The sequence below is a fragment of the Centrocercus urophasianus genome, unplaced genomic scaffold, assembly GCF_019232065.1.
Source record: "Centrocercus urophasianus isolate 14NV4802_14NV808 unplaced genomic scaffold, USGS_Curo_1.0 seq_14, whole genome shotgun sequence".
In the NCBI taxonomy this organism is placed as follows: Eukaryota; Metazoa; Chordata; class Aves; order Galliformes; family Phasianidae; genus Centrocercus; species Centrocercus urophasianus.
Window position 1 is genome coordinate 47,805,769 of NW_024884586.1, and position 12,230 is coordinate 47,817,998.

Sequence of the window (12,230 nt, forward strand, 5' to 3'; positions counted from 1 at the left end):
ACTCTTCTGAGTATGAAATGTCTTTCCCTGACAGCACTGCTGTTCCTTTCCTCTGGCTCTCAGGCAGTGACTTTTAGATGCAAGGTGATACAAATTGTTTGCACCAAAAATAAACCAGTCGCTCTCAGATCCATTACCCAAGAAGTCAGAGCTCCACGTTAAGCAGAAAACAATTTCTGACTCGGTGGCTGTGCTGCCCTCGCAGGCCCTGCTGAGTTCCACAACACCACAAATAATTTATTCTTGCCTTCTAAAATGCAAGGATAGAGCCTACAGCTTTGGTTTGTTCAGGTGCAAATCTGCCGTAACCCAAACGAAGCGAGAGTCGCTGTGATGCTGAGTGCTGCAGGCACACGTTAGCCGCCCTGGTCTGGAAAATGAGCGGTACGACAAAGACACCTTGCGGCTGCCCTGCAAACTGCACACGAGACAAAGGAAACAGCAGCCGGGCAGGGGATTCAACCGCAACCTGAATGTCTGCGGTCAGTCAACAGCCTTCGCACTGCGGCCTGCCGTGTGCCTGTAAGCATAATGGACGCTGACTGCTCCTTCAGATCGCTGCAATGTTATCTGAACAGCAAGGCAGTAAATTTGCCAGCATAATCCTTGATCTGATACGTACTGATTTTTTTTTTTTTTCAGTTTCCCAGCTTTTCAAGAAAATTCATTATAATGGAATCCGTGCTGTTTTTCCAGTTTAGTAAAAACTGAGCAGTGATTGGGATCATGAAGCTCCTGGAAGACAACAGTACTGCATAGTAAAGATGGAGAGAACTGACTATGCTCCACTATTCCAATGCAGATCTGCAGAAACACTGCTGAATTCAGACTTCTTAGCAACTAGATCCAGAAAATTGAATCCAGATTGATACTGGGGTGAGTTAGAACAGAACCAGACAAAGGGATCTCGGAGTCCCACAGGATCCAGGCATTCTACATGTGTTTGTTTGCTTCACTGAATGAAATGATTTCATTACTTAATTGCCATTTCATGTCATTCATTATACATTGACAATGACAGCCTCAAAATGGAAATACAAAATGCCACTACTGCAGCACCACTCCAATCTGTGTAATAATACTGAAGAAAAAGAATTTCCTCTAACTTCTCACATTTTCATGGTTGCTGTTGACTTTTATGGCCACTTTGGCTGGGAAAGGCTTTTAGTTAATTTCCTTTAAAATAAAGGAGCAATTCAAAACCATGGAGGCTTAAAAAAGCCCAAACAAACGAACAACAAAACCCCTGGAGTTTGTATATGGACACGATGCTCAGTCCTGCCATGCACTTCCAGGAGAACAGGTTTCCTATGCATAACCAGAACTTGGCTGAAGTAACTCAGAGACCAACCTCTAAATACAGGTCTGAGATTCTCCTGCCCACTTCAGTACCTCCCCTTACTCTACAGCTATTTTTAAATCTTGTTGATTTCTGTGGATATGGAGAAAGCTTTTAACCCTGTTCCAGTTGTGATGATGTAAAAACAATACTGACCTAATACTGGGGAGCTGAGAGAGCCACGAGATAACAGTGTGTTGTCTTCTTATCACGCATCTACAAGTAGCTGATGGAGTGGCTGCCTCCTGTTCTCTGCCATCAAAGGATAAAAAGCAATAGTTTTAAAGCACAGCTGTTTTCATTTGCATCCAAATGATCTTTTTGATAATCTCTCCTTGGTGGAATTTGCCTTCTATCAAAATATAAAACTACAATATTTAAAGTCAACACAAAGAAGCCCTGGAGATTTTACTGTTTGGAAAGCTAAACAAGCCAGATGTTCTGCTGTAAGCAGGGGACTGCAGTGGTAAAACAAAGTTGTTTTGCATGGTAAGGAGGGATTCAGGCTCATTGTTTTGTACCTGCTTTTCCTTAACATCTGCAACCAGCTCTCTAAGAGAACGGGAAAATGCTCATGAAGCAATCCTGCAGTGCAGTGGCTCGCCAGCATGACATTCCTATGGAACATCAGCTATCCTGAAAGATCTCGTGTCTGCAAGGTACCTGGAGCATTCTTGGATCAAAGGGCAGTGGGCTGAAGCAAGATTTATCAATATATTAAAAAAAAATTAAAATAGAAATTAAGTAAAGATCAATAAACAGTATTTGCTACAGCATTTCATGCACCCTATCTGAGAAGTGCAAAGAGAAGTGCCTGCAGAAGGCTCCTAGGTAGTACGCATTCAGTGTAGAGTACAGTCATATGGAGAGGCCAGTTTCAAACGAGGCGTGGGGAATTCTGCACTGCACAGAACAGCCATTGTGAGCAATGCCATCTCCTCTGACCTGCTTTCTCGTCTGTAACATCTGAGTCAGCACAGCACTACCTGATTAAATCGAGTTTATTTAAAGTGTTTCCCTCCAGAGGTTTGGTCATACTGCTCACCAGAAATACATTTTCCTTTGGAAACTACTCCTGTTGTGTCTGTGCCCATCCAAAAGCCAACTGAAGATGGTTGTGTGAGAAACATTGCTGGGAACAAGCCCTTAACTAGCTCTCTCTTTTTCAATGGCAAAATACAGCTAATGATTATTTTTTTTTAGCAAGAAGAAATAGGACCTGTATCATAGTTTTTAGTATAAAAATATATTAAGTATGTCTAAGGAAAATGCTCATTTGAGACTAATCTTGCAAAACAACAACAACAAAAAAACAACCCAAAAACCAACAGCTCACAGATTGGTAACATGGAGTCACCTCACTCATTTACACAGCTGGCTTTGATGGCATCTCTTTAGGCAGCAAATATTAATCATCAAGATAGAAATGTCTGAGTGCCAGGGCTGCCCACTTTCCTATGGTGCGTAAATGTTTGATACACTAAGAAATGCTGGTGTCACTTTCCTGTGCCATTTCATCAGCTGGCAGCAAGTAATGGAATAAAAATACTGCTGCTGACAGAACAACTATTAGACAGAATTAACCACAGTGACAGCTTCACTCTTGCACTTCTGCTTCCGTACTTAATATTCTTGATTACTAAACAAAAGTGGGTAACAAATACAAAACAAAATGAAGTTTTGAGCTCGTGGCAGAACAGGATTAAAGAGGGATTTGGTAGATACAAGCTTATTTTTATCAAAGAGCTGGCCCTGTTTAATAGTCATTGTTTTAGCTGCAAAATTTTTAATTGTTTCCTAGGTTGTTCTCACAGATGCAGTGCAGATTTTATCAGAAGAGATTAAACACATTTTTGGTGGATCTGGAATCAGAAAAAAGAAAACTTGGCAGCATTTGTAGAAAAAAAGTGTTGTTATCTTGCACATCAGTCAAATGAAGAAGGAAGAGAGGTGCTTTGGTCCTGACCCCCTCTTCAGACACGAAAGAAAATTATACTGTGTTTAGAGTTGGTAAGAGTCTTCACCTGCCCACGTTTTCTCTGCTGTTCTGATGCAGTTGGCTGGTTTGAGAAGTAACACTGTGAGGCACCAAACTGCTTCTAAGATCAGCTGTTGCTCCTTTGGCTTGCCTAAGAGCTCTTTTTACGTGGCTGCTTCGCAGACTGTGTGTTGCAATTGCTGGATTCCCAGGCATACCTGAAACACAAAATGCACGTGGATATTCTCCCTGCACAGCCTCACTCCTGCTGTCTGTCACCAGGAATGGCACTCATTCTTCCGCTTGTAATTTTCCAACCAGATCAGTGAGACATCATTTCCTAGCACAGTTAAAACTCGTTTACAGACTGAAATGGGTTAACAAATTAAAAGCAATAACATCAAATCTTTTGGAAGCACTTTTGGAAGATTGGTTCTTCTGACAACGATTCAGGCTGAGTCTGAAGATCCATGCTAATGTGAAGAACACCTGACAAAGATGTATTACTCCAAAAAACACAAGTTCTCCCAGTTTTGGGAAGGTTATTAGAAACTCTTTGAGAAATTTGCAAGATTCTCAAGAAAAATAAAAGTATCCATGCTAAAACTGCTCTATAGGAGCTATATAATATGTAGTATGAGGGAGTAAAACCACATTAAATGTTCAGGAATGGGAAATGTATTGCTATTTGCTTGTGCTTACTTTTATTTGGTTTATTCAGTAGAGGCTCTGCAACTTTATGACCAAATGTAAGATCAGATAAATGGGTGATGCTTTCATTCAGGTCCACTGTTGAGATCCTGAGGGCAGTGCGTCTTGTAAAACTGTCTGGCAGTGCAGGAAATCCAGAGTCCTTTGTGGAGTTTGCAACCTGGAAATCCTCCATCAGAAAAAGAAAAGAGAGATTAAATGATTGTTTTGGTCTTTACAGTAGAATTTCTTTTGCTGTTTTGAGGTAGCATAAACCGCAATGGCCAACTTTCTGTGAATGAAGAACTGTAGAATTAGTTCTGAATTTACTGTAGTGAGGTTAAGATTTCAGTATTGCACTTTCTAGAAAAGCTTTCAGGTAAACACAGGAGCCATGCCAGCTGTATGCATGAACAAGCATGGTGTATGTAGCTGTGAAACCAGGTGCTTGAAACAACATTGTAAGAACTCGAATAACAAACCTATCAAGCCCTGAGGTTGTTTTTACTAAGATGGAAAATAATGCATGTTCAAATTTAAACCAATGACAGGGCATGGGCAACAGATACAAAATTACCTCTGGAAGGTTCTATATAGTATTTATAAATACTCAGTAGTCCACAAGTCTCACTCTGTGGTCACCAATTCTTGTAGCAACTGATTTAGAGTTGTATGCCAGTCTGTGCCAGTGTGTTAATTTTGATGGGACTGCATACCCCTGAATGGCAGCAGCAACTGATTGCCTTCTGTAAATCATCTGTAATTCAGCAGTGAACATTTTAAAAGGAGATTTAATCAATAGCTTGAAAAGAAGAAATAATATTATGCACAGAGTGTTCTGGTGTCTACCTAAAATAGCCCGAAACAAAGTGCTCGTGTTTCTGCTGGGAAAATCTCTTTTGAAGCTGAAGATCAAGAGCACTTTCTAAGCTTAAACAACACCATACGGTTTCAATTCTTGCTTTCTAACAAGCACTTTAAAAAGCACAACTAAAATGCAACTGACAAACATGAAAGATCTTTTGTGTTGTTCCACTTGAATGATCTAATGAGAAAATGGCTCAGTTCTGTTGCAGCTAATGAGATATAACATCTTCACTGAACCTAAACATAAAACAGAGATCTCTAAAGATAGTCTTTACATTGCTTCTACTGCTTTCTCTTGCTTTGCTCATTCTGCCATGTTTTTATTTAAGTGATATCCATGAAAAGTACAGGTCAGTTTTGAAATAAAACATTAACACATGAAATTCCTCAATCCAAAAGTGCTTTGAACTCTTGTATATAAGCATTGTGGCATTAAGTGGGAAAATGTGTTTCTCTAGGACAAGAAGTTACAAAGGTCCTGAGACTCCAAGCAAAGATGTAAATGTAAGCATTCAAAGATCCGTGATAGCACACTTGTGACAGATTCATTTTTGAGACAGAACTGTGTACAGGGATTTCAACCTTCCTGGTTTCAGCAGTGACCTACTACCAACGTGAAGGCTGAGATGTGGCAAAACAGTCAAGATGTGACCAATATCAGTATCAAGTAACAGCTGCTGCTCCGCGAGTATCTCTAAACCAAAACTGTGCTAAAAGGTTCTATTTATGCAATGATGTATTTATGCCAAGACATTTCTGACAAGAGCTAAATAAAGGATAGGTGTGGTTAGACTTGGTTGAGTGTGATGAGAGCATTATGGCAGTAAAGAACTGAAGAAGATATTTGGAGTGGAACAATGTTGTGGTGTAGGTGCCTACTGGCTGTGCTTCTTGTCTATGAACTGTGCAAAGAGTTTTGAGGAAAGGTTGGCCAGGGTGATGAGAGTAAATCCGGTCTTACTGAGGCTTCTCAGCATCCTTAGTAGTTGTGTTTCAAATGTGTAAAAGAATTGTTTCTGTGCTGTGTCAGTATGAAATGGATACATGGAGAGAACTGCCTTGCACAGCAGAGAGGGAACAGACTCCAGATCTCATTACTCTCAGTTGATCCTTCTGTGGAAAAGGCTGGTTAAAATGAATACTGCAGTCCTTTGAGCTGCGAGGAAAGAGTTCTGTTCATCCAACAAATCTCTAGAGAAATGTCCTGCTGTGATATAGAAAACACAGATCAGTTGTGCTGACAACAAACTCTTTCAGTGAGCGGAGTCGTAGTGATAAAGAGAACCACAGAGACAAAGGACCTTCTGTTAGTAGGAGACACGTGTTGAGCGAGCCTCCTCTCTGGCTCTCTGCTTTGTTATTATTATATTTAGGCAACCTAACAGCGAACCCTACCAAAAATGTATGTTCCAGTGTGTTTGTATTGTAAAAGGAGATGAGGCACACCCAGTGAACGCAGACAGACTGACAGATGGGTGAGCACAAGAAAATAATGAGGAATAACATTGGTCAGTGTGACAGACAATGGTCGCAGCTGATGCCCAACTGCTGTCACGCCTTCTTTTGGTTTCTTAGTCAGTGGCAATTTTAGGGCAAGATCTACAGGAGAGTAAATGATGTGAATGTTGTCCTAAGAGTTGAAGTAACATTTATTACAAACTCGCTAAGTGCTGGTACTCAGCTTTTACCCTCTCTTCTGCATTTACTGCAATTCCATCTAACACTTGTAGTGCTGGCAGCTGGATGACAAGCAGTGAACGGTAGTTCTTCTTGAGATAAACCTGTATGAAGAAAATAGAATTTAACTCAGAAATGGGGTCCTCATCCAATAAGACAATCTGATAGGACCTCAGCAACGTTACTAAGTGCCTGAACTAAACCTCAGACCAATATTACTCTCCTGGAAACAGAACCCAATCTGGGTGTAAATGACCATACATCTCTGAACAATGGTTTTCAACTTCAAGTGACCATGAATGACTGCATTGGCAAAGTTGCACCCTGGGGGAATGTTTGTACCTTTGCCATCATATTCGGCAGCACCGCAGCAACTTGTCATAGCCTTCAGAACACACAAGAATTCAAATGCACTGTGCTCCCTGTAAAGAAGTTACTAGGAAGCAGCTTTACGCTTTTTTAAGAAGAGGCATTGAGATGCAGGCTGTGCTGGAAACAGAAAGTGCTAGCAACAGTGTTCTATCTTAATACAAAAGGTTATTGAAAAGAAAAGGTTATGTGCTGTCTGCAGCGTGGACCGTAGTGGCAGATACTGCTACTGCTACCCTGTGAGGTACTTCTCCTTAATGCCACACTGTACAGAAGAGAGCTGAGACTGCCATCTCTGTCTCCTTTAGGGGAGGTCTAGATCTAGATTCTAAAAAGTAGACTCTGGAACAGCGACTTCCCAAGTGAAATTTGTTTGGCTTTTTTCCTCAGAAGAATATGACTATTCTGGCCATTACTGGTGACTTTCAGTTTGCTTGACATGCTCCTGCCTTTTCATCAGCTGCTGCAGAAACCAGTTAATTTACCACTCTATACAGCCCCTTGAAGGCTGTCCACTGAAAACAGCATCCACAACTGCACTGTGTGTGTTATTCTCCTACATATACCCTCACCTTCTCTCTTCCATGTGCTTCAAGCTGTTGCTTTAGACCACGAAGTGCAGATTTATGGTAAAAATACGTAAGCATTTAGAACCTGAGAACTTGAGCTTTCAGTCTAATCTTCAAGAGCCTATTTACGAAAACAAGCACTATGACCCATATTTTCAACTGAGGTTGAAGAACTGAAGAAAGTCACATTTGTTCTCAAACTAACAATGAAAAATGTATTTTTGTTTCCATTTATGCTTGATGCTACTTTAAAGCTCAGCAGTGCTCAATACATCAGGCTGAGATCCTACAGATTTTCTTCATACATTTGGCCCCACTGAGATGTACTTTGGGAATGAATCCTGTTCTACAGTGTGGCAGTGTTATCTGTCTTCTGTCCCACAGCTCTGTGTTCGTAAAATCAGAAGGGCTAGAGTTTTCTTTACTGTGTTCTAGTAGTTTGCTTTCAGAGGGAAAAAAGGCAAACCAACAGCTTTACACTGAAGAACAGGAGCATGTCTGGAAAACAAGAAACCTCAAACTTCTTTCCAGGACTTTTTCAAGGGGTAATGTGCACGACAGCAAAAAAGATTGCTGTGAGACCATTTTAAAAACAAAATCTCAGGGTTCAGAGATCCTTTAACATTCTATGACCTTTCTTCACAGATCTGACCTGCTTTGGAATATTGAAAGGGCAGATCATCTCTGCAACGTACTCATGCAAACACATGCATTTTAAATTTATCTTGCAGCACAGTGAAGAAGAATGTGCTGAAGAATGAGTGTCTTCTGATCACACTGCTGCACTGACAGCTACAAGCCAGTACCATTGTGTACTCTATTAAGTTTTCAAACTTGAAACAATAATAGTAGAACGATCTGTTTAGTGAAAAAAAAATCATAATAATTTCAATAATTATAAAGGGTAAATACTTAGTTTTAGGGTGAAATACATATCTGCTTTATGTAGCAGTGACAACCATCATACTCACTGGATTTCCATGCAGTGAGAGCACCTTGAGACTAGGAATAACTTGAAGTTTTTCTAGTTCAGATACTTCCTGTGCAAAAGTTAACAAAACATTTAAAAGTTAAAAAATTGTTATGTCAGGAGTCCTCAGAAATCTTGCAGCTGCTGTATATATTTGGGGGAAAATACAGGTAATTTTACTGAGGCAAATCCGTAGAAGAAAATGGGATTTTTGTCTGAACGAAGTCTACAACATTTAGTCCATGGAATCTACATGATTAACAAAGATACAACCTACCTGAATTCTGTTGAACTGAAGAAAGAGTTTCTGCAATTTTACCAAGGGTTTTAAACCATTCAGTTCTCGTATGTGGTTTTTCTCTAGATCAAGAGTCTGAAGATCACTCTGTCCAGCAAGAGAGCCTTGTGAAATTCTTTTAATGCGGTTGTGGTCCAGCACCAACTCTTGCAGAAACTGGAGACCTTCAAGTCCTTCAATTTGTCTGATCAAATTTCCTAACGTACCAAGAGGAAACGTGTGAAATTTTGTTGCTCAGTAGCTGAGGGAACTTACAGCCATGGTAAGAATTAAAGACAGGGCATCATTCGCATTGGGCCAAGACCAGAGAAGAGCACCACAAATTCAAGACACAGGTAAGACTGGACATAAGGGAAGTGCTAACTTACTAACTTAGTACTGGACATAAGGGAAGGGAAGTAAAACCTGAATTAATGCAAAGAAAAATTATCATCGCTTACCCTGCAAAAATAGAAACTTGAGGTTTTTTAGCCTGCTAAGCTGTAGGTAGGCCATGTCAGTAATTCCGTTATGGCCCAGATGAAGAACTTCCAAACTCTGCATTATTGGAGGCAGACTTTCTTCAAACCCTGCATCCCTAAACCAGGAAATTAAACAAGAATATAACATCATGGTTTTCCTTTGAAAAAAGAAATATTAGCTTTTCCCACTTGAAGAGGCAATTATGAAAAGCATGTATAGATGACTGCAGCTTCACTAGAACAGGTTTCACAAAAACTACACCTGAACATAGAAAACAAATCTGGAGCACTGTATGCAGTTCTGGGCTCCCAGGTTCAAAAAGACAGGGAACTGCTGGAGAGAATGATGGCTATAAAGATGGATAGGGCCTGGAGCATCTCCCTTCTGGGGAAAGGATGTGAGACCTGGGACCATTCAGCCTGGAGGAAACTGAGAGGGGATCTTATCAGTGCTCATAAATAAATGTCTAAAGTGCAGGGAGTCACATGGCTCCTTTTTGTGGTGCCCAGTGACAGCATGAGGGGCAATGGGCACAAACTGGAGCACAGAAGATCCATATGAACATGAGTTCATATGAACAGAGAAATGGAACAGCCTGCGAACCGATGCTGTGGAGTCTCCTTCTCTAGAGACATTCAAAGCCCACCTGGATACTTTCCTCTGCAACCTACTGTAGGGAGCTGCTTGAGCAGGGGTTGCACTGGAGGATCTCCAGAGGTCCCTTCCAAGCACTCTGACACTGTGATTCTGTAATTAAGGCCCCTTCTGAGTCTTCAGTTTGTGTGAAAAACGCTCATATCTCACAAGAGAAAAATGAGCACAAAAATTTGTCATGTTATGATGAAAACCCAAACACCCAATATCCACGTGTTCTTCTGTCAGTGTTCCTTCCCCACAGAAAATGTGAATAAATTCATGGTTTCCCACATCCCCGATGTTGAGCATATGCAAAAATAAGAAGAGTCTGGGGAGCTCTTGAGAAGAATGCACATAACAGCTAGGTTTTGCAGGATTCTCTGATGCACTGTAACTGTTATGTTCATAAAATTTGACCACAGTGTAGAGGGAACTCTGCATGGTGACTCTGGAAGTCTTTTCTGATATGATAAAACTGAATTTGGCTATGGTTGTTTTCTTGTATGCAGGAGAAAGCAAATGAATCCTGACAGGTTTCAGCAGTTTCAGTTCTGTGTACAGAGAGAAGTGCAAACTGAAAGGTGATTTGAAAATGCTCTTTAGAACACATGACCTACCGTAGATGGCAGAAGGAAGAAAGAAGAGGAATAACCACCTCCTTTGGAAGACGAATGGCGTATTCTCACTTATGAAATAAGAGAAGGAAAGGAGGTTTAATGGCAGGATAAATCAGAGAATCACAGAAGGGACACACGAGGACCATTGAGTCCAGCTCCTGGCTGCACACAGGACCTCACAAAATCCAAACCCTATGTCTGAGACCACTGTCTGAATTTTGTCTGAACAAACAAAAGCCTTGTTTATGGTCATAAAAGGTATTTTATCCTGAACTGGCTGAACAAATTGATTCTAATAAGTGTTTGTGATGGCTATCAGAATAATACACAGCACAAGGCAGCCGTATTTTCAGAAATCAGGCTCAAGAGACTGAAATACTATCTATTCTATCTCACCATATTCTTCACACTGATAACATTTTGTAGTATAATGTACAAATTAACCTGAAGAATGAAGCACAGAATATCAGTGATCAACCTGATAGAAGTACATGTCCACACTGTTCCAGATCAAACCAGCAGCCAGAGAAAGGTCGAAGGTTCCCTTACTCAAAACAAAATCCTGTGTAGAAAGGTGAATAAATGTCAAGGTGTGCCTAGTTGTCTGTGTGACAGGATCCAAAGGATGGGTGGCAGAAGACTGGTATTATTAGTTTTGTGAAGAACTGGCCTGACAACTTGTACCCAAAGAATTTAGGACAGAAAAGCCAAGTAGATTATGCCAAACATGTTGTAAGTGTGCAAAATGAATGCAAAAACCAATACCCACAACAGCACAATAAAACACCCAAAACAGAACAGCAAGGAACTTCCATCGACTGGTTGAAGATCGCTCTTCCTTCCTCAGTGGGCTACAAATGAGACACAGGCATACTTTAAAAGCTTCTGGTACCTTCTTCCTTTGGTATATTCTTGTTGTCCATAACCACTAGAGATCACCTTTCGGTGCAGTTGCTGCCTGTTTGTTAACTCATTTGCAGATTTTTGTCCAGGCAGTATTGATTCAATGTGATTGTAATTCAGACATAGTACCTTACAAAGGAAACACAGTTAATCAAATGAATGCCCCACCTTAAGGCATTAGCAAACCTGCCAATTACACTTTTCTGACTCAGAATTTTCGTTTTTTAGAAACAAAATTGGTCAGCCTGGAGTGCTTTAAAATGTCTGCTGCAACTCACTGATTTTTTTTAGGATCAGTTTGGTGAAACAACAGTGTACACTTGAAACAGTGGACACAATCAGCTTTTTGCCAGTTGATGGCTGTTGCTACAAAACCACAAACAGCATATTGCATGAGATTAAAGATGTATTTTCAATCCGAGGAAACTAGTTCATTATTTTTTCTAAAATCAGAAAAGGCTGTCACCAACTCACCTTGACATTGGGAAGGAAGATTAATCCACTGAAAGACGTGAGATTGTTGTTCTGTAAATTCACACTGTTGACACTTCTAAACTGATCTGCTGGCACCAGCTCTACAGCTCTGAATTAAGTAAAGAATGTAATGATGGAATTAGAGTACACATAATATCAGAAAATAAGATATAAAGGATGTACATAGTATGAGCAGAGCCCTAACATGCTGGCTTGTTGGTTAGAAAGGTAACATGCTCCTACAAAATAAGCAATCTAATGAAAATCTCAAACAAATCCACAGTTTTCTTTCCCCAATAGTAAGAAATTGACTTGATTCTGACACCGAAAGCATGGGCCTGCAACAGTCTGCTCCTTTTGCCTGTACAGCTAAAGAATAAC

At 40.4% G+C, this 12,230-nt stretch overlaps 1 protein-coding gene across 1 annotated transcript in view; it reads right to left on the bottom strand.

Moving 5' to 3' along the window:
- Window positions 1–3,359: 3,359 nt before the first annotated feature.
- The window catches only part of LRRC9 (leucine rich repeat containing 9), a 37,216-nt gene continuing 28,345 nt past the window's right edge, over window positions 3,360–12,230 (bottom strand). The window contains exons 24-31 of the mRNA XM_042813620.1: window positions 11,850–11,958; window positions 11,365–11,504; window positions 9,198–9,334; window positions 8,737–8,954; window positions 8,461–8,529; window positions 6,563–6,655; window positions 4,020–4,197; window positions 3,360–3,535 (exon numbers count right to left, since the gene is read on the bottom strand). Of these exons, the coding sequence (XP_042669554.1) occupies window positions 3,360–3,535; window positions 4,020–4,197; window positions 6,563–6,655; window positions 8,461–8,529; window positions 8,737–8,954; window positions 9,198–9,334; window positions 11,365–11,504; window positions 11,850–11,958 (1,120 nt within the window). The remainder of the gene's footprint in view (window positions 3,536–4,019; window positions 4,198–6,562; window positions 6,656–8,460; window positions 8,530–8,736; window positions 8,955–9,197; window positions 9,335–11,364; window positions 11,505–11,849; window positions 11,959–12,230) is intronic.